The sequence below is a fragment of the Aquila chrysaetos genome, chromosome 25 (genome assembly GCF_900496995.4).
Source record: "Aquila chrysaetos chrysaetos chromosome 25, bAquChr1.4, whole genome shotgun sequence".
NCBI classification, from domain to species: domain Eukaryota; kingdom Metazoa; phylum Chordata; class Aves; order Accipitriformes; family Accipitridae; genus Aquila; species Aquila chrysaetos.
Genome location: NC_044028.1, coordinates 16,857,257 through 16,878,670, shown reverse-complemented (window position 1 = coordinate 16,878,670; position 21,414 = coordinate 16,857,257). Strand labels below are relative to the sequence as shown.

General features: G+C 48.7%; 1 protein-coding gene across 3 annotated transcripts; it reads left to right on the top strand.

The window, feature by feature from the left end:
• On the top strand, positions 1 to 21,303 carry FAM234A (family with sequence similarity 234 member A). Of its 3 annotated transcripts, XM_041120055.1 has the most exons (13): positions 1,789 to 3,266; positions 6,045 to 6,358; positions 6,432 to 6,740; positions 7,828 to 7,944; positions 8,151 to 8,339; positions 12,345 to 12,475; positions 14,877 to 15,006; positions 15,449 to 15,587; positions 15,876 to 16,016; positions 16,427 to 16,505; positions 16,929 to 17,081; positions 17,962 to 18,064; positions 18,210 to 21,303. In XM_041120055.1, exons 3-13 carry the CDS (start codon positions 6,476 to 6,478, stop codon positions 18,419 to 18,421), a joined length of 1,659 nt encoding a protein of 552 aa, XP_040975989.1. In that variant the 5' UTR covers positions 1,789 to 3,266; positions 6,045 to 6,358; positions 6,432 to 6,475; the 3' UTR covers positions 18,422 to 21,303. The 3 variants fall into 3 exon arrangements, with proteins under 3 accessions (XP_029858349.1, XP_040975989.1, XP_029858350.1); XM_030002489.2 differs by lacking the exons at positions 1,789 to 3,266; positions 6,045 to 6,358 and adding an exon at positions 1 to 101; XM_030002490.2 differs by lacking the exon at positions 6,045 to 6,358.
• Positions 21,304 to 21,414: the final 111 nt, after the last annotated feature.

Genomic DNA, 21,414 nt, shown 5'->3' with positions numbered 1-21,414 from the left:
GGCGCGGCTCCGGGCGGGGCGGAAGCCGGTCACCTGCGTCGCGGCGTCGCTTCCGCCGGGAGGCGGCGGGGAACGGAGGCGGAAGTGACGGCGGTGGCGGGGTGAGTGGGGAGCGCGGCGGGAGTCGGTCACTGCCGGTGCCGCCCGGCCCCCGGCGAGACCTCCCGCGGCGGCGGGGGGAGGCCGGGCTGGGCCGGGGGCGGGGGCCGCAGCGAGCCGCCCCGGGCCGCGGGGGCAAGGCGGGCTTCTGTCCGCCCCCGCGGGTGTGCGGCCTCCCGCTGCGCCCCGAGAACCTGGGCTTTCCTCCGGCACTGCGGGGGTGCCTGTCGGGGAACGGAGCCGGGTCCCGAAGCGTCCCCGCTGCCCGGGCCCTGCCGCCGGCTCCGGCAGGGCGGGCGCGGGGTGGAGCAGCCGGAGCCGCCGAGCACCAGCCGCTCCGCCGGCGGGAACCGCGCGGTGCCGGAGCGGGAGCTCGGAGGAAGCGAGGGGCTCGGTGAAGCCGGTGGGCCGGCTGCTGCTGGGCCGCGGGGGCGAGCGGCGGGGTTGGTCCCGGGCCGCCTGTGCCCTGGCCTGCAGCCTGAGCCGGGCTGGGGAGCGGCGTTGCGAAACGCCGCGGCTCTTCGACGCGCTTGACCCAGCCCCGGTGCCTTCCCTGCGATCGGAAGGGGTCGCGCAAGAAGTTGCCCAAAACCATATCGAGAAGCCTGGGAGAGAATTTAATCCCTTTTGTAAAAGCCACGGACTCTGCCGAGGTAGCTTGTTGCTGTAATCCGCCGTTTGATCTGAGCTAGTTTATCCTGCGTGGTTGGCAGGCTGTGTACGAGTCCTGGGGAGACGCTTACACAGCACTTGCTGCTGCGGGCCTGCATTTCAATCAAATAGAAACACAAGAAACCCCTCACCTCTACAGAGCTCAGCACGCAGCCTTCAGCGCTCTTCCTGGAGAGGGTTCAAATTCATGTTTCTCTTTTCCTCAGCAGGCCACAAGCCTAGTCTGCAGGCATGAATTAGAGCATTTCTTGCAGAAAGAAGAATGCTTTAGTGTGTTAAATTCCAATCTATCCCATTTCCACCTTTTTTTCCTTATTTTGGAAAGCAAAAACCTCTTAACTGCAGGGGCAGCCTGCCCTGCAGGGGGAGATGGCTCCGTGCAACTGGAACCAGCCCTCCCCAGTGCCGGAGCAGAATTGGGCCCTGTTTGTGTGGCTGCCTGTGGAGACTGGAAGCTGAGAGGCTCTGCAAGGCTGGGTGTTGGTTGTGCAAGTGGAACGGCCTGTGAATGAGCTTTCCTCCGTGTACATGTGCAAGAGGGGAAAAGAAAAATTCCATTTTGGGGGAAGGAAAAAAGAGGTTTCTCTTGGAGATAGTTGATAAGGACAGCAGCGGCTGGAGGAAGGCTGTTGCTTCATGCTGCCATAAACCTCTCTAGGCTGTGCAGCAAGGACCCAGCGGGCAGCACGGAGTTTGTGACCTGTGGAACAAGTGCTCCACTTAAAAAATGTGCTTTCTCTTTGTCTTTTAATAAACCTACATGAACTGACCACAGCTGCTTCTAAAGGGTTTTCATGCACCGAGATCTCTCCAAAGCCCCTAGCGTGTTAAATCTCTGGCAGTGCGGAGAAGCCGCTGTGCTTCTGACGCAAGCAGGGGAGCCCTGTGGATGAGGTGGGGATGTCTCTGACGGGAGCGATTCAAACAACTCGCTAACTACTGCTCTTGGGGTTGACGCAAGGGATCTGCAACAGTCTGGCTTTGATCCTGCGAAGCTTGTAAGTTCTGGGATGATAAATGGCACGTGTTTCTGCTGCTCGGTTGTTATTACTGGCCTAACCTGTAATCAGATCCACACAGTTTTGCCGCTTTAATGCTGCTCTTCATCTTAGGGTTTTGCTTTTCCCATTACTGTCTTGGAAAAAGTACTGGATCGTGTCTTGCTCTTTGCTAAACAGATCGAGTTTCCCTACTTGAACTCCTGGCTGTAGTGAAAACTGCCCTGGGAAAGAGGACTTTTCTCCTACAAATGACAAATGTGTCACATTCTAAAGTGACATTTGGTTGCGCTCTGGAGGAGTTGTAATTCTCTTGCTGTGAATGCTCTGTGGCACGTGATGTGTCTGCACCAGAGGGTTAAGTGTCATTTAAGAAGAACCTGATGTTTTGAAGAGATCTGTGTTAACAGAGGCAAAATAGCAAGGGGGAGGGGAAGGGAAGGGAAAGGACAGCTGTAGCAGCAGAATGCGGATATTTCTCTGAGCTGGGTACCTGTGTTATCTTTGGTGTGATCTGGGTTACAAACTGTGTCCTTACCAACATCATAGGGACACGAGCAGGAGCGGAGGTACCCCGGTGTCAGAAGGGGATGGTCTCCTTGAGGCAGTTCTTGCCAGCCCGTGGCTGCAGCCTTATATCAAGAAAGAGTTATGAGCTGCAGATGACCCCGCAAAACAATAAGCTTGTGTACAGAGTGCAGTCTGAGTGTATTTGGAAAGGAAAATCTCCTCATTTAGGGGGAAATCTTATGCGTTATTTCCTCTTGGCTGGACCCTGATGTAAGCGGGACTGCAGAAAAGGGAAAAAATGACCCAATAATGTCTTAGTGTTGCAGCAGGTGACTGCCCGGCAAGTTTGCTGCAGTGCCGCACTGTACATGGGATCAAAACTGAACAGTCTGCTCGTGGAAGGCAGCCATGAAGGGAACATTGCATCTTATTCAGAGCAAAACTTGGAAGCTGTTTTGTCATTATTGATTGCAGCTTGGGGCTTCAACAATTTCTGGCTGACAGGAAGGAAACCTGTAAGGTGCTTCAAACAAACAAACAAACAAGAACCAAAACAGCCCAATGCTATGTTTGGGTTCCTAAAATGGCCAGTCAGAATCTGATTTCATCATTCTATGAAAGATATAAACATGTTGAACATCAAATCTAAGTTATGATACATTTCTAGAAAGTTTCCAGGAAGAACTGGTGCCTGATGAGATTACAAATGCTATGGTTTGGTATTTTATGGCTGGAAAATGAGTTAAACCTTCCATCGCACTGACACTTAACTGGCTTCTGTCGCCAGTCTTCATACGTCTGACTGTATGCAGTTCTCTGTGGTTGTCGGGCAGTTCTAGCTGACTGGTAATGATAGTTTGTCTCTTGCATTTAACTGTGGCTTGGCACTAACCGCTTGCTGCGCAAGTTTCACTGGTTTGATTCAGATCAGATCTGTAAATCTGCGCTGTAGCTTCAGGAGAAGAGGAAAGTCAGTCCCCCATGAAGGTGAGTAAAGCTGTGTTTGTCCTGAGCGCAGCATTGTTACTGTGGGATGGGAAAGGGTATTCATTCCTCCTTGGCTTTGATCCGGGACTGCTCCTAGCTCATCCCATTGCTTGGGGTAAGTGGCCTTTAAAGCTTGGGGAGCGATGGAAGTGCGCACACCAGCAAATGGAATTCGTACGAGATGCAGATCCTGGCTGTACTGCAGCACTCTGTGAGCTGTATGGCTTCAGTTCGGGTCTGTCGCATGTGGTTTCTAATTATTTCCTTTTCTATGAAGTCTTTCTCCCATGTTTTCTCCTGGTGAGGCCTCCCATCCCCAGGCAGAGAGCTGGTGCTAGCTATGAGATCTAGTGCATGCAGTGTGTGTTAATAATGCAGCAGCACAGGATCCTGTCGCTGCCTATTTCCTTGCAAGGTGCCTGGATGCGTTAAACTTTCCGGTGAATTGTTTTGTGTCCTCTACCAGCAGGAGACAAAATGCCGGCTGCTAGAGGACAGTAAAATCATCTGAAATGCACACTATCGTTTTCTGCTTGTCTTCAATTAAACTGATTACCAGACTTCTTTGTCGTTCAGAGCTCTGCCAGCACGTACTTTGGCAACTGTGGGCCATGGGATTTCCTGCATTGTTTGAGTCTTTGCCATTGACCTTTGTGGTCGTTGTTCTGGCACCGCCTCTGCTCTGGCAGGGGTGCAAAGGGCATTATTCAAACCCTGAAAGAAAAGAGAAAGAATTGCTTTAAAGGCATTGAGGGCTCTTTGTCATCGGTGGCTCCTAGGGTCATTGCTGCAAAAGAAGGGGAATTGCTGGGGCTGTCAGGATAATTACCACTTTTTTTATTGTTCTCATCCCAGTCTAGATGACAATGGTGTGATTTATAGTGAGTCATAAAAATACGCCTTCCATACAGCGTTAGGATGGTGTCCCTTTTGGACTAAGTGGGGAGAAGCCTGGTTTTGGTTCTTCTCGGGAAGTCTCATAGGTGCCGGAAGCATTTGGCCGTGCCCTGGCGGTTTCCTGGCTCTGTACTGGGGGGCTGTGGAGGGCTCCGCTGGAGAGACTGGTGGGGTTGTGCTGGAGCCCTGTCGCAGCCCGTGCCATGGACACTGGTTACCACAGCATCCGAGAAGATCCACCTCTCCCTGCTGCTGGAGACAGGCATGCCAGAGATGCACAAGCCATCTGCCTCATCGCAAGGGAGGTCGCGTAACCCATTCCTGCTGCTGTCCCCCAGCGCTGCGGTGGTGATTGCTCTGCTCTGGTAAATCATTTGCTCAGCCTGTGCCTGGAGCCTTGTACCTTGAACCTGCTGACGGTCTGGTGCTTGGCTGGCTTCCGTAACAGAGTGGTGCTCCGCTTGCCAGCGTGATGGCCAGGTCGGGGGGAAGGCTGAATGCATGACTCTTTCTTTTCTTCCCCTTTCCATGTGGAGCCTTCCTACCCTTGTCAGGTGCCTGCGGTTGGTCTGGAAACAGCCAGCCTCGTGAGGGTGTCTCTGTTGTTGCGGGCAGACTGATGAGAAGGGTAGATGAGGTCTTTGGAGTAAGATCTTTGGAATAAGATACAACTTCTACATTATTGATTTAACTGCATTTGCATGGTATTGTGCAGCTTGAATTAAATTGTCTGGAGCGAGATCTTGTACTCGATGTGCTGTCATAGAATAAATACCAGAGTGCTTGGCTTGGAGTAAGTGCTTCATAACTCCAGCCTTATAAGTCCAGCAGTCGCTGAGGTTAGCTAGGGGATTGACAGCAGCGTGCCAGGCTGTCCTGCTTGCCTCATGCGCTCAACCCCTGCCTTGCCGTAGGTCTGTCCCATCTGTGAGGGGGGACAGACCTATGTGACAGAAGAGAAGAGGCCTCTGCAGTTCTTCCCTGCGGTGGGACAGGGACAACCCGGGGAGGTGAGACCACCCGTTGATCCACAGCTGCCTGAAGGAGGCTGGCCTCCCGAGGGTGACTCTCATCTTGTGTTTCTTTCAACCTGTAAATGAACTTGGGCATGAAACGTGAGACGTAACAAGCCCTGTTGTTGTTGGAGTTGAAAGCCGAAGCTCTCTGCGTTGTGTGCTGATGCTGAGTTTAAGCTATTTTCTGCTGGGGAAGTAAATTGCTCCAGTGGACAATCCAGGCATGTGACTGCTGGGGCACAGTCATGGAAAATTGGCTCAGTTGTCATGTTTATTTGCTCTGATATAACTTTTTATAACACTGTCATGCAGCTTTTTCCAAGGCTACTGAAATGTATTATTCTTTATTTCTTCCCTTTCGCTATTTTTTTAAGGAACAATCAGAGAAACTGTATATGACATTGATTTTTATTGTTATTGTGGGTAATGAGTTACACGCTTCTGTAACCAACTAGGGCTTTTTCTTTTTTCCCCTTTTTATAACAAATTAGCACAGAACCCCTCTGTTACTGTAGCTGTAGCTTGAGATTATGATTTAAAGCAGGAGAAACTAAAATAGCGGTTGTTAGCTCTTCTTCCATTCTGATTAAATCAAATTTGCCTGATTTTAGTCTCAACTCATGCCGTCTTTTTCCTCTGGGGAGGGAAGTGATCATTCTCTTGCCTTCTGCAAGGCTGAGTTGCTAAACTTATCAAGTAGTTTCTCATCTGAGAAGGCGTTGAATAGCTTTGGTTTGTTGCTATACAGAAGATGCTGGTGTTTGTTCTCTCTTGCTCTCCTGGGGAAGCTCAAGTGCTCATTACAGTAGGGAACAGCCTTATGTTGGGATATAAAGGTCACGAGTGTTTCCTTTCACCTCTCCAGCCAGGAGTCAGACTGACATGCACGGGAGGCGGCAAGAAGTCTTTGCAGCAAAAGGAGCTTTTGTCGTGTTTTTCATGAGTGGGACCTACAGACCAGTCAGTCCATTCTGCATAGACACTGTAGCCTTCTTTGTCTGGGTCTAGTAGAGCTGATTTCCTCCTCTGAAGAAGAAATAGTGCTGTTCCTGCATCCCATGGTCTCTCCCTGTTGCTCCATGTGGGAGAGTTGTGGTACCAACGGCGCTTTGTATCCAGCTCTGTGACAAAACACTGATTTGACCACCTCCCATTAAATGTTTCCAGCGTGAATATCAGGTAGTAAGAGAATATTTTGATGGGTTTTTTGGATATATTCCAAAATCTGTTTTAACTGCTCTTTCCGTTGCAGGTGAAGGGGGAGAAGGGCGTCTGAATACCGATGAATGAGCTGCAATGGATAACAAAGACTCGGAAGCTGAGATCCACCCTCTGAAGACTGAGGACGTAAAAGCTCAAGAGAACCATGAAAACTCTGTGGAGAGAAGAATTGTCAGCAAGCAGTCATCGCGACTTTCACGGCTGTCACGGTGGCGCACTGCCGCCTTCTTCATCTCATTATTTCTGTGTCTGATAATTGTGTTTGCTTTCTCATTTATCATTCCTTGCCCAGAGAGGCCAGTTTCAGAAAGAACATGGTTCCGAAACTATGACAATGCAGGTGAGCTTGCTGTAGCAGAATAAATATTTACCAACAGTCCTTTTCCTTTATGTGCCACGAATTTGAATTGTGGACCTCTACCTAAGCACAATCTGGAGCCAGGTCTGCAGGGATGCTGCTCTTGGGAGTGAAAGCTGTGAATACCTGACCTGGATAAGCAGTGGCCTGTCATAATTGGAGTGGCCTTCCAGGAGGTGTTTACAGGATCTAATGGAGAAATTAGATGCTGCTCTGAAGCTCTAACAAGGTAGCAGGCTGGCCTCATTTGGAAAAAAAAAACCCAAAAAAAAAACGGGTAGGGGTATCTGGGAATAAATCTTTGTTGAAGTTTGGTCTGTAAAATATTTCCTTGAAGTCTGTGCTGAGGTTTGGGGACAATTAGGCATTCTCTCTCTGTTGGTATGACTTTCTAACTTTTCTCCATGGCTAACAGGAAGGGGAGAAGAAGAATTGCATCTTGTTTTTTTTTATAAATTGCACAAATTTATAGTTGCTTTAAGTCAGCTCTTTAGCCGGGGTACTGCTCCCTGGTGGCTCAGCATTTGCTTCTGTGAAAGCTTTTCTTTAATCTTATGTGCAGTGGGTGTGTGCTAGTTATGCTGTAAACGCAGAGATAGTGGTCACCAGTGGGGACTGAGCTTTGTGTGTTAATGCAGAAATCCCAAGTTCTGCTACTCTGAGCTGAAGAAGGCAGCTTTTAGCTGAGGGTGAGAAAGATGGAATATCTGGGGCTGGGTTTCATGGGTTTTGTTGTTGTTTTTTTTTTTTTTATTTCGGGAATAGCAACCCCACACCAAGACCAGAGTTGTTGTTTGTTTAACATAGTTCAAATTCTGGCTGCTTGGCTTTAAAAAAAGACAAATCATCTGGGGAATAACAGATTTAAAAAATCCTTTGGCACTAACTTCCAGTCCTTGGTACTCATGTAGATGGCTTTTTTTAATACAAAAGCCAATTTGTCTTCATGTTACACTGTCAGAGATGGAGGCAGCGAGTAGGTCTCTAGGAATTTGTGTTTTGCTGCAGCTAGCTCTGCTGTTGGTTGAGGCAATCCTCACCAGCGCCTGGCGTGTGGTCTTTTTTACAGTGGCCTACCAGTTCCTCGCTATAGAAGATGCGAACGAAGACAAAGTACAAGATGTCATCTTTGCTTTCAAAGCTAGCAATGGCAGCAGCAGCTTCAACAGAACCTGTTCGGATGAAGGTAGCGTGATTCAGAAACAGAAAACCTTGTACTAAAAGGGCTGTTGTCTCTCTTGTAGTTCTAATTAGTGACGCTGCTGTGAGTCTGGGAGAGAAAACCAGGTTAGCTGGGTGGGAAGAGGAACGGGGTGAGTGCCAGCTCTTGGGTAGTGCAGAGCAGCAAAGGTAGGTGTCGGTAGCACTCCCTCTGACATCTCTTCTCTTCAGGTCTGCCTTCTCCGTGTGCCTTCGTTGCTGCTGTGTCTGGCACAAACGGCAGAGCGCTCTGGGAGAGGCCTGCTGCCGAGGAAGTTGAGTGGATGGAGTGTGGCATCAAGCAGCTCGGGGCAGCTGAGGCCCAGGGTTGCCTGGTCGTGGGGAAGCCGGTGTCTCTTACCGCAGTTGACCTGCGGACAGGTGAGTGGGGAGCAGAGTACTGCTGCCGTACAGGGGACAGTGCTACTTGCTTTCCTCACCTGGTGACCTTCAGACCTCGGAGGCTGGGGACGTCAGCGTGACATGACTTGCTGGTACATGAACAATGGGTGCAGGGTATTTATTATCTTGAAAACCTTGCCAGAGCTGTTCGCTGGGCCATTGAGAAGTGCCTGTTCTCTCAGCCTCTCTGTTCCAAAGGCTGGACTCTGTTGTGGTGATTTGTGCCAGCCGCTGTATTATAAGACCAGCGTTTCAACAGCTGTTGAAACAGGAGAAGCAGTCACTAGGTGTGAATGTTACTTTATACTCTCAGGGGTTGGACACAAACCTGCACCTGCAATATTTCTCAGTCATTTGCATGTGAGTGCTAGGAGTACCTGCAGTGGCAAGAGGAGTGGGAGTTCTAAGGATTTATGATTTTAAAGTCATCAGGGAGAGCACTCAGGATAAGTACTCACCAGTCTGTTTCAGTAGTCCAGGATTTTGCCTGGTTTCTCTGGAAAACCTTCTTCATTTCTGAACCTATAGATGGGAGAAATTCATCATCATCTTGCTTAACACAGGGTGAGGATAAAGAGTGCCTGTTCTTCTCTAGGAACAGGGCACTGACCACCTACTACACCTTGAACTTTCCTTGCTGATGAAGCCTGAAATACATTTCCGTTTTGGGGGTCACTGTTTCAAAGGTTCTAAACAATGCATGTTCTGCCTTGGAAACATGCCTAGGATCTCATCCTCTGTATCTGGTATTGAACCCCTCACACCCTATTTTCCAAAGTTTGGGAGAGATAAATAGCAAGAGGTATAGCTCTAAGGAATCTGAGCAAAATGTAGTGTAGTTTTTGATTTCCAGTGTAGATGGAAGTGTAGACACACAAAGAGCTGGAAAGCTTCTGTACCGACTGAGGTATCTTAGCACTATTTCCCTCATCAATAGGCTTTAGCACAGGTTATTTATAGACTATTAATTAAGTAGTTGCTTTTAGGTCAAGTGTAGAATGGTGACTGCCGAGCCAAAGGCATATAGCTAAAGACCGCCGTAAAGAAATAGCACAAGCATGGAGAGACAGAACCAGGCTAAGCCACAGGTCACAGCAACAACACGGTAAGAAAACATTCCATAGATAAAATTAAAAGCAAGAGATGAAAAATTCCTTCAGACAGAAAAGTGAATGACCCAGAAGTTGACGTATTTGATACCCTTTTGTGATTAAGTAGGTTAAAAGGGGCTTCTTAGCATAGTTGACTTTTACTGGGGGTTAGGAGGGCAGATCAGAATAAAATGTATTTAAATAGGCTAAATGTATTTAAAGTGGCAAAGTCTGACTTACATCACATTGTGCTAAAAACAGTAGTCACAACAGTCTTTAGTTGTTAATGATTCATCCTCATGGAGGATTGGTGAGATTCCAGGGCTTTCAGGCTGCCTAGCCTCTGCCTGTAGGAAGATTGAAAGAGGGGTAGGCAGATTATCATCTGAAAATGTCTGATACGGTTTTGATCTTTAAATGCTGATAAAGTTAGTGCTTTTCTATCAATTTGAGTTGTGTTAAGTCTTGTTTTCTTCATTGCCAGAATAAGTGACCTGAGCAAACAAGAAGGAAAGTGTAGGATTGCATGCTTCTGTTTGTGTGGGACATATCACATTCCTGCATGTTTGTCTTACAAGCAAACTGGGACGCAAGAGCTTAAGATTAGCTGTTCCAGGTCAAAGCAAAAGTCTGTGTAGCTGCATATTCCATCTCTGCCAGGGCCAGAAGCAGAGTCTCAAGGAAGAGGACAGGACTAAGTGCTTTGTTACACCTTCTCTCTTCACCTTATCCTCCAGTAGCCTGCATTGTGAGCCCTGTGAGCAGTTCTGGTCTCCTAAGGGATATGGCAGAAAGGGGACCATGATGATAAGATGTTTGAAATTGTTTCTGTGCCAGAAATCACTAAATAAACCAGTACTCCAGCCTGGAGAATGTGCAACGGGGAGAAATTAGTCTATAAAATTATGAGTGATAAGTAGAACAGGGAATGATGATTTCCTGTTGCAATTCTTCATTGCTCCATGGTTCTTTTATCAAGTGATAGGTTCAGAAAAACCAAAAGGGGATATTTCTTCACATCCACTGTACGGTGGATGCCAGAAGCTTACAGCTGTTTGGTAAACAAGTGGGCAACGGCATGGGAGAGGGGTCTAACACTGCTCGGTAGAGAAGACCTGCCTTTAGCTCAGATAGCTTGTGAGCTGCAGACTGGCAGAGCAGTCTTTGGCTGTGTGTCTGGACCTCATCCAGCCTGAAGCAAGCAATCCTGCTTTGTGTCCTCTCCGGCTGCTTGAAGTGAGAGCTGAAGTCACTCATCTAAGTCCTAATTTTATTATTCCTTCTGGACCGAAAAAAAACCCTTTTCACCCAGGTTAGATTTGCTGTCTAGGCACTTGTCTAATTTCCAGTTTGGCTTTTGTTGCCATGCTTCTGCTGTGACCTCGGGCTCTGAGGAAGCACCGTAGCACTCTAGACGTTGGACAGGATAGTCCCATCTCCTGTTGATGGAGCAGGATGGGTCTGGATTCACAGTTCGTGCTCTTTGGGAGTTGTGTTAGAGCATGAAAGCTTCTCAAGTCCTTTGTGTTGAATCCGTCTCACTGTTACCTGTTTCTCTTAAGTCAGACTGCTCTTTCAAGAGAGTAAGATGCTTCATCCAAAACTATATCTACTGTCTAAGCAGCAAAGAATAGACCCTTATGCACTGAAATGCGAATTTCATCAGCCTGGTCTTACTGTTTTAGCTTTGGTCTGTGCTGAAGCCAGGAAATAGTTATTTAAAACTTAAGTTCTCTCCTTCCTTTGCCTGCTTGCTTTCTTCGGGGGTAAAATTCTTTGCCTTCCCATGATTTCCTAGGGGCACTCTTCTACTTCACATCTGTTGTCATAGTAACAAATCCAAGTATTTTTTTTCAGTGTTTCAGTAAAAGCTTTGAAGGAATCCTACTGGAAATACAGCCTGCCTTAAATTATTGCAGACGGGGTCAGGTAGTAAGTAATTCCTTGACCTTCAGTGCAACTGCCTTCCTGACAAAGAACAGATGATTACTTTGCATTCCTGAAACGATAATTGCTGTCTGTGATACTGTTTAAAGGGGAGGGTAAGCATTTCCCTTCTGAGCACCTAGTTAGTCACTTAAGTCTTCCTTAAAAAGAAAAACCCCCACCGGTCTCCCCCCCAACTCCCCACCCCGAATTCCACTGCACATTCCACTGGGCAGTGACTGGGAAGTGGCCAGCAGCCCTGGGCAGAGTGTATGGAGTAAAGTCACCCAAGTGGCCTGGAGCTGCTGAAGAGAAACTCCCCCACAACACAAACACCATTTTTTAAAAACCAACACTCTGCTACCTCTATTTACAAACAAGTTTGAACGTGCTGTGCATGTTTTTTGGACAAGGGAGAGGTGGGATGTGAACTGAGTTGTGGCTGGTCATGTCAGCGTGGAACATCTGCAGGAACATCTGCAGGAGGCACGTTGCAGCATAAAAGGTTTTGTCCGGAGTAGCTGCAACACTGTGATCAGAATTTAGCTCTTTTATGGTCTTAAAATGTCTGCGCAGATTTAAGTACACAGCAGCAAGATTTTAGATCACAAAAAAGGATCCTCCGTGCCATGAACATGCTGGGAAGCTTGTTAACCTAAGGTGCAAGAAAAACAAGCTGTCCTTTGTGCCCTGTGAATTGATTTGTGCCTAGAACGTTTGGGTGCATTGGTGCAGACAGCTAGAATTACTTTCCAGTATAAGTTGAAATTGTGGATGGATGCTGGGACTCATTTGAAATGCAGAAATGCAGCAAAGTACCCCATGATGAGCATAAATGTGGCTGGTTTGCGGTGCTGATGGGCTGTAAATGGCTGGCTACTGCAAAGTACCTCGAGGAGCAGGGGCGTTAAAAGCCTTTCAACCTAAAGTGCATTTTAGTGAATGTTTCCCAATAATTGTCTTCTAGGGGAAGTTCGGTGGAGACAGTCCAGTGACTTTGGAGCTAATTATACTGTGCTGACTCCCGTGTCGGTGATTCCAGATGTGGATAGTGATGGACTTCAGGACCTGATAATCTTTATTGCTACAGGAGATAAGGTATGTCACTCTGAAGCTATGATAAACCCAGTGGCTGGACCACAGGGGATGGCAGGAATGCTATTTATTTCGATCTTGTGGTCTAAGAGAAAGTGTCCAGAGGCCTCTGATATCTGTGGGTTTGAGGTAGGTTCTTTCCCACCCTGCAGAGATGTACTCCCAAATCAATGCAAGTGTTTTATGGTTTAAAAAAAAAAAAGAAAAAAGCCAGTCAGAAATCCCTCCCCCTTTTCAGTCTGCGCTCCTCACTGCGCGTTCCTGAGCTGTGTTTGGAGTGAGCCTAGGCTAGATGAGCTTGCAGTTTTCTGGGACTCAGCTCAGAGAAGTGGAAGTGAACAAACCATGACAGGTTTGCCTCTTAGATCAAAACACGACTGACAGCCAGCACTTTTGTACCACCGCTGCCCTTTTCTGATACCTTTCATATTGCTGCCTGTGGTCTGCTTTGCATGACTCTCTTCCTAGTGTCACTGCACTGGTTAATTCTGACTTGGGTTCATTTAGTGAAATAACTGCTAGTTGTGTTATCTCCATTCCAATATTGCTTTTCCCATTTCTTAGAGGGGGAAGGTCATGTAGCTGTAAGTGTTTTTATACTAAAACATCTGCATCCATGATTGAGTTGTACAGCATCATCTGCATGCGCGGTCTGTCCTGTTTAAAGCATACAAAAGTTATGGTTCCCTGTAAGTCTGATGGGAGCAGTGGGAGCCCCGTGTCCTCATACCAGAGTCCTCCAGAAGCAAATAGGGTTTTGCTGTCCAAAGCATTGTTGTTGCCAGAGTCATCAGAAATTCTATCCTTTCCAACTGCTACATTTCTTTTCTGTTTTCTGTCCTCCTTGCTTTTGCTATCCCAGTTATCTCAAGACTTTTTTTTTTTTTAAATCTTAGGCGGCCAAGAAATGTTTGAATGTAGTCTCTCTTCTGCAGGACTGCCTTTTGATTTGTTTTCCATTTAACCTCTCTAGCTATCTTGGTATGAAATCCCTTCCTCCCTCTGGACTTGGCAAGCACTCTGTCAACTTAAGTAAAAGTACATTCTTTTTTGAGAATCACGCAAAACGTAGGGACCTTGGGTGGAGCTCTGCGGCTTAGAAAAAGGCAGTCTCGTCGGAAGGGAAATTCAGAACTTAAGTAAATGAGCTTTGTTGCTAACAAGGGCTGAAGTTGAACGTTACATTATACTGCTGTTTCCTGAAATGGCAGAGCTTTGAGCAGTCAGTGGGGAAGGGTCTGTGTGCAGGGGGTTTAGATGACAGCTTTTTCTGAGAGTCTTATTGACCCCTACCTGCTGCAAGCTTCAACACAAATACACCTGGGAAAATATGGTGTTTTTCAGGATACATCGCCTGTAGCAGCACACAGAAGTATTAAGCAATGCAGTGAATAAGGTGGTATGTATTCTCACTCGCTGTATGACTACCTTTGGCTGTTACTGTCCCGGGGCAGCTGCTGAACCAGTGCTTGCGAGTAAAGGTGAAGCTGATCTACAAGAGCTGGTATATGTCTCCTCCCAGTGCAGGAGGCTGGGACTAGCTGGTGGATGCTTTGCTCTCCCTCTCCAGCTGTGTTCTTCATTCTCCCCAGCAAACTCTATCCCTTATTCACCTGCCAGACTCTCCGGATTAACTTCGAGAGCAGCAGATTTCCTTTTCTTTCCCAGTCCCTCCCTCTCAAGGAAGAGGGAAAGGTTCCTGCCTGACTCAGCATCTCTGATGGATGCTGTTTCGCTCGGTCTGATGTTTCTCTTTTCCCTAGTGTGCATTTCTCTCCCCAGACCATGACTGTTGCCCAGACATTTGAATCTGATCCTGATTTTATCCTTTATTCTCCTGGGTGAAATGTTTTTAGTGGATTCTGTTACCCTGCACAAAAAATATAAAGAAACCTGTCAGCTCTTTCATCCCCTTGGACTCATGTCAGCCTTAGGAGGAGTAGATTAGGGCTCTTCAAATATTTAGCAGAGCTACCGTGTGAAGCCAAGTTTCCCCTGTGTCCATATGCTGCTTTTTTTCTGCCTTTAGGTCCTCTCTATCGTTGTCACTGCTCAGTAGGCTTGAATCGATCTTTTCTGTTCTTAGCAGAGCTGGAGCTTGCTCTTCAGCAGTCCCAGCCTGCAGGGAAGGTGGTTGGCAGAGGTAGTAAAATCTCGGGGCAAGTGGCTGTGCTGGAAGTGGTTTTCAAACTTGCAAAAGTATTCACAGCAGAGGGATCATCTAACTCGTGCCCACACCTCCAAAACCAGGGAGAGACTTTTCATCCGAGCCTATGCTGTTCCCATTCAGCTGCTGTTCAGTACCAGCTGCTCAAAAGCATTGGAAAACACTCGAGTTGGAGCAGTAACAGTGCGATGCAGCTTTAACCTTCTTTTTTTTTTTTTTAATCCCTTTGCTGTGTAGATTAAGACCTTCATCCATTCAGGAAAAAATGGCAAACAGATCGGCTCCACTAGAAGCCTGAACGTGGATGGGAAAGCTCGCTATATCAGGCTGAACGTGGACTCTTCCTACTACTTCCTCTTCTATACAGGTACAGTTCTGTTTGTGAATTCAGTCTGAAAGAGTGATGATAACTGTGAAATCACGATTACTAAACAGTTGTCTGAAAGAGTGTTTTGCATTCTTATAAGCTATGTCATACCTAGCGAAAGAGCTATTCAAGGCCAAGAGAAGGGGGGGCTTCTGCTTAAACTAGGGTTTGCTACGTACTGTAGTAATTTTATTTGAAAAATGTTGAGAATGTAAGGTTTAAGTAGTCATTTATAGCAAATGATTACTGTGGAACACTTGGATTATGAAGAGATAAAGATGTTAAAAGCATTCAAAAGCAGGCTTGAGTCTCATAATGCCACTACAATTCTATGATGCAAACCCTAAAAATACAGTTGACCTGCCAGATCTAGAAAATTGTAGAGTTCAGAGCAAGGGCAGGATAATTTATCTCCCTCATTCTTGCTTTTTTTTTTTCACAGAAAACTCTCTCTATGCATACTCCCTGAAAGATCTCTACAGTGCAGCAACTGGGATGGAAATTAAGCTTCCCAGCCTTGAGCAAGATCCTCAGTGGGAGAAGAACATTGACCACACCACGCACCGCTTATCCCTTCTCAGGTGTGAGATTACGTCTTGGTTGCTGGTGGAGTGGAGGGTACTGGTGTTCCTGACAGGATGGCCTGGTGTGGGTTTGTTCTTTCCTGGCTACATGGCTTTTGGACTAGGAGCACATCCAAAGCTCAGAGAGAGGGCTGGTGTTGATGGCCTGGTCAAGGTTTCACGGGAAAGGAGGGAAAGCAGGCTGGGATTTCATATTCGCATTTGCTGTGCAGGGAAAAAACCAAAACCCTGCAATAAAACCATCCACAGTCTAGAAAGCTTAATCATTTCTCTGTCCTTTGTCAGCTTTGGAGACATTCGTTACCTGGCAAAAATTCCTGGGCGATCACGGGAGAACATCTTGGTTGTAAACTCAGAGATGGCTACGCTAATCAATGCACAAAATCTTCAGACTTTGTGGACCCTCAACGTCTCCCGTGTTGTGAGGTAGTGTTACCGATGTGGGCTGGATGTGGCATTTCCAGGTTCCCAGCAACAGCAGTGTCCTGGCAGGCACTATTTTTTAAAATTATTTATTTATTTGAAACACAGGACCCTGCTCTGTGGTCATATCTGGATCATGCTTATTGTGTTGTGTGTCCTCTGCTAGCAAATGTCAGGTGCTGCTTCAAAGTGGAGGAGCCCAAAGCTTTGATTCTTCATTCTGTGCCTGCTGTGATATGGTTGTCCTAGGACTGGGCTCAGAGTTGGGAGTGGTACCAGGCTAACCTAACATCGTGGCAGTCAAGTCTCTTACCAGGGGAGTTGAGGGAGGATAGAGGCTGCTCTGAAAGAACAGCCCATGCCTATGCCATCAGGGTGGGTTGTGATCTGTCCCTTCTCTTTCTCTCCCTTAGTGAGCCGCTGCTTGGTTACTACAAACCCGATGTTCTTGGTATTGTCCTTGAGAGTGAAATTGGACCCAACAGGAAGAAGGTTTGAAATCTCTTCCTTTTAACTTCCCTTTTCTCTGCATGTCACAGCTTTAGCAGGCATTGAGTCGAGGACAGCTGGTGGGTTGTGCTCCCTCTGGCTGATTTGAGGAAGCTTTAGGCTGGGAAAGGATCTCTTTCAACAGGTTATTGAAGCTGGCTCAGGCACTTTAATTCTCTTCTCAGCAAGAAGCTTCAATGACAGAGCTTTGAACCGCTTGAAATAGCTGCAAAACTTGTGACTTTAACGTGGCCCGACCCAGGTCTCACAGCTCTGTGATGCTCAGCTTCAAGTATTTCCTCATCTTCCCATGAGTCAGATACTTGTTCCCATAGACGGTGTGGGGTACAGACAGCTGACTTGACTTCTCTCTCATGGCTTGTTAGAGCTCTTTGGTATGAGTTCCTTTTCTTTCTTCCCTGCTAGGTTATGATTGTTGAGAGTGGATCTGGAGCAGTCCAGTGGGACCTGAAGCTGAACATGAGAGCAGAGAGCCCTGGGCCAGCCACACTTTCTACTGCTGATCACCGCTCCACCTTCCTCATCTGGGGTGAATACCAGGTGCCAGGAAATGAAACGGTGAGTAGTGTTGCTGAATGGTTGCTGTTCTCCGGACTTTGGGCCAGAATTAGGTGAAACTATCCCCTTCTCCCAGTGTTCACATTCGCATTTGTCTGTGCCACTAACACTGCAGCTTCCTGTACTGGGTGTGGGGTCTCTGACCAGTCTGGTCTGCTAGAAGCAGGCAGACCTCTGTAAGTGGTCTGGTCTCTACTGGGTCCTCACAATGTCCATAGTGGTATCACTGCTAGCAGCTGGTGGTGACACCAGCAGCTTTTGTTGTCGTCAGCCTGGTTACGTAGAGAAAAGGGACTTAGTGGCTCTATGAGCAAAGTCACTGGACTGTCCAGAGCCCTGCCTTGGTGTGGTACTGTTGGTGAGGCGAGAGGCTGCTGGCTTGGTACCTCTGAAGTTGCTGCTGTTTGGCCGGGAGCCTCCCGCAGCGGTACTGCACACGGTGATCTCCCATGGCCATGTGAATATCCTCTCTCTGCGCCAAGGCAGTCTCTGGCAGCCTCGATGCACAGCTCAGCTGCGTAACAGAGCCCTCTGGGGCAGTGGCTGGCAGTGTAAGTGACAGGTTGTGTCTTGGAGAATGCCTGAGCACCAGCTGAGCTTCCTGTGCTTTCCTCGCTAACTCTACCAGCCCTAAGGCAAAAATCTGTCTCCTGCCTGTAGCAGACAGGTCTGCTATTTGCAGGAAGCTTGGGGTGGGGGGAGAGAGGACCAAGCAGTAAGCAAAATCCCAACGCTAGTACTAGTGGCATCAGACAGGATGAGTTGGGCTGACATGGACAAGTATCTGACTGGATGTATTCTGTCGAGCTGAGCCTGGTGCTGGCGTTGTCTCTGGGATAACGTATGGGTCCATGTCCTGATAGTGTCCTGTTGGTTGCAGAGATCCAGAGCTCCTCTCCAGAAGCTGTATCTTTTCCATCCTTCCTACACTAATGTCCTGTTGGAGCTCCGCAATAGCACAGACCAAATAATTGCATTCAATGGTAAGTCCTCTCCTTCCAGCCCTCCAACAAGGAGGTGCAGGAGGACACTGGCTTTCTGGTACCTCCTGGAGTCTGTGTTGGGTCTGGTGGCCAGTCTGAACACAGCCACCTTAGGCCGGGCTTTTCCCTCTGCTCTGCGTTACAGCCACACTGTTTGAGCGGAGCCGTCATGCCTGCTACGTGCTGTTGAGGGGACCTCAACCCAGTGAGGAGCCAGGGTCAGTGTCTCTGATGAAGCGTAAGCTGAAGGAGGATGTCTCCGAGAGCAGGGTGATCTGGCTGAGCCAGGTGGCTGTGGACAGCGAGCAGTATGTCCGGGACCGCCTCTACAGGATGCGATTCCACAGCCGAGTGTGAGCTTGCTGAGGGAGGGGGAGAGTCTGCCCTGGGCCAGATGTCTCCAAGCTGCCTCTTCTCTGCAGCCGTGCTCTTCGCAAACCCAGATCACGGATTCAAATGGGAAGCTACCTTTCTCGATCCGCAAACCAAAGTGTGGCTGGCGGGGAAGCACCCCCAGTGTCTGGGGATGCCCAGGCTGTGGGGGCAGCTGCGAGTGCATCTGTCCTCAGAGCTGATGGGACTTCAGTGCTTGGCCACCACTGAAGTGTCGTCAGCTCGGAGAAGAGGGCTTTCCCCTTGATCCTTCTGTGCCCGCAGAACTGTGCTGACTCAGCCTGTGTCGGGAGGAAAACACGAGCTTGCTGGGGATGCCGGAATTCATTATTTCTTGGGTGCTTGTGTGAGAAGTGGAGCTTTGATGTGTGGTGTTAGATTTCCTTTCTGAGTCAGCTCTCCTGGCTGTGGGAGAGCTGCTTGGCTGCAGGTTGATTTGCAATTGCCCTCTCCTGGATTTGGGCCCCTGCTTCAGTAGTCGTGGGGTGTGTGTCGTGATAGACCCCAGCCGTGGCTGATGATGTGGCTAGGTGTTACCTGGGCCAGCAGAGCGCAGGTTAAAGTGTCATTGTACTTAGAAAATGACCTTTTCTCCTAAGAACAGCTCCATGTGCCCTACTCTGCAGTCAGGAGCCTACCTGTTTCTGTCTCCTCTGCTGCTTCCTTTCCAGCCAGGCTGTGCAGCATTGGTGACAGAAAGGGAGCTGGTCTCCCACCTGATTTATGCATCAATGTTCCTCCCTGCCCCCAGTCTGATTATAGGAGATAAGAAATCCACCCTGAGCCCAGGCTGGCTGGTCCCTGCCCGTACAGACACCACCTGTCCTGCTGGTTTTGAGGTGCCAGAGGATCTAGGACATTTTTTCAGAGTAGAATTGCACTTTAACCAATCCTGGGAGCTGGGCTTGCCGTTCTGGGGAGCCCTGTACCCGAGTGGCAATGCCAGCTGCCCTGCAAATACTCCTTCAGCCTCGTAGCTGCTGAGGAGCCTTCTCCAAGCACTGTCCCCTCTGCCAGGAGGTGGGCAGGCTGTAAGACAGGCATGAGCCACGTGGGGAAACAACGCAAGCTCTTTTTGCAGCACAGCTCCAGAGAGAGCTTTGGGCTGCCTCCCTGCACTTGGAATTGAAGTGATGCTGGGTGAGGATCTTCAGGTGCTGTTCTCTCTGTCCAGCCTGGTAGCGCGAGGGAATGGGACAGGTTGCTGTCCGAAGATGATGTCTCCCCTGGAGACTTCTGTAGCGTGGTGTGTTTGCTCTGCCCTGTTCCTTGGCGGGCACCAGTGTGGACTGTAGAAGTGAGGTGCAAAGCCTGGAAAATGGTTTGAATTTGCTGCTTAGTCCTGAAAGCTGCGGTCCCCCCACCAGCCGCACTGAGGTATGAGCCCTGTCCCTACACTGCTGGGCATCCATCTGACTGGTGAGAGGAAGGTGGACATTAAACACACACCCTAAAAATAACCTCTCTCAAGTTTCGCAGTGCTGGGGCTGGGGGTTGGCTAGTGCCTCCCTCCCTTGCCTAGTCTCAGATTGGGGTGTGTGTAAAAATACTGTAGGATGAGAAACTTAATGTCGGGTTGTGTAGGGTTGGGCATCAGTTCTGCTCTTGTGGCAACCGCTGAGCTTTAACCTGCTGCAGGGCAGCTGCTGGCTCAGGCAGCTGGTGTCACCCAGGCTCATGCCCACAGCCTCAGCTCTCCCAGCCTTGCAGCAAAATGAACTGCAGGATCAGTGGTCTGCCTGGACGCTAACCTCCTGCTTCCAGCTGGCCTGGTAGTTGCCTAAAGGGTGCCCTGGCACCCTCTGCCCTGTGACCAGTAGCTCGGGCAGCCAAGGGAGCCACGTAGGATGAGTGCTGCTGGCCTCTGCAGAGGTGCACTGGTGGCGGAGTCCAGTCCTGGGGCATCTGGGCTGTGCAAGAAGCTGGGAGTACTCCCAGAAGAGCATTCCACAACCCCTGATGCACTCTGAACTCAAAATGGTTGGCTTCCCCCTCTCTTCCTCTCTTTCCAAACTGTTTTCTGAGGAAGTCTGGGGGTGCAGGGAGGCTCCCCTGCTGTGTCCCCTTCCCCTAGCTTAAGTCACCTCTTTGCTCAGCACGGTAAAGACCTGAAGCCTAGCAGCCCTGCAAGCCCCCGTGCCAGCGTTGCAGCATTGCAGGGATCACAGGCTGCGCCAGCGCTGCAGAACCCAAGTTGCGAGGGCTGGATTCAGCCTGCCCTTCAGTCGGCTGGGGCAGAGATGGGAGCATGGCTGTGGGAGCTGGGCAGTGGGAGCCCCAGGCTTGCGTGCTGGTCTGACCTGAGTGCTGGATGCGGATTGCATCCCACTGAAATTCCCCGGGCAGGGAGCAAGCTGCCTGGGCTGTACTCTCACCGCAGTCACACGGTCTCGGCACTCTCCCTCCTCCAATCCCTACCCAGACCTGACCTTTCCCGTAGGCACACTGAATGTTCCTTCAGGAGAGCTGGATTTTTGGCTTTGGGGGGCTTTTCTGGCTTTAAGTTGTACATTAATGTTTCCAGATACTTTGGAAACGCAGATTTCCCTGTGGCAGCTCAATTAAATGCATCAGTGCCAAACCAGCACCTTCTTAACAAAACAAGTCCTTTTTCCAGCTTACTTCCTTGTGTAATTGTTTTTTTGCAGTATTTAATGAATGACTTTGTGCCTTGATTCAATAACTCAGATGGGTGATGATGGCATATATCACTGTGTTACGTATTAGTGTGTTTTTTAACACTAAGACTGTTTGGTTTGGTTCTTTAACTTATTGCAAATTGTGCCCTATAGGACTTGGTCTAACCGGAATGGTTTCAATAAATCCTCTTTTGCATTGTTTGTAAATGGTGCCATGCTTTTGTTGTTGCAGCTGAGGTTATGCAAGACTTGGGGATTTTTCTGGCAGCCCTTTGTGTGACTTCCCGAAGGCAGAAACCCCCCTTTTTGGGAGGGATC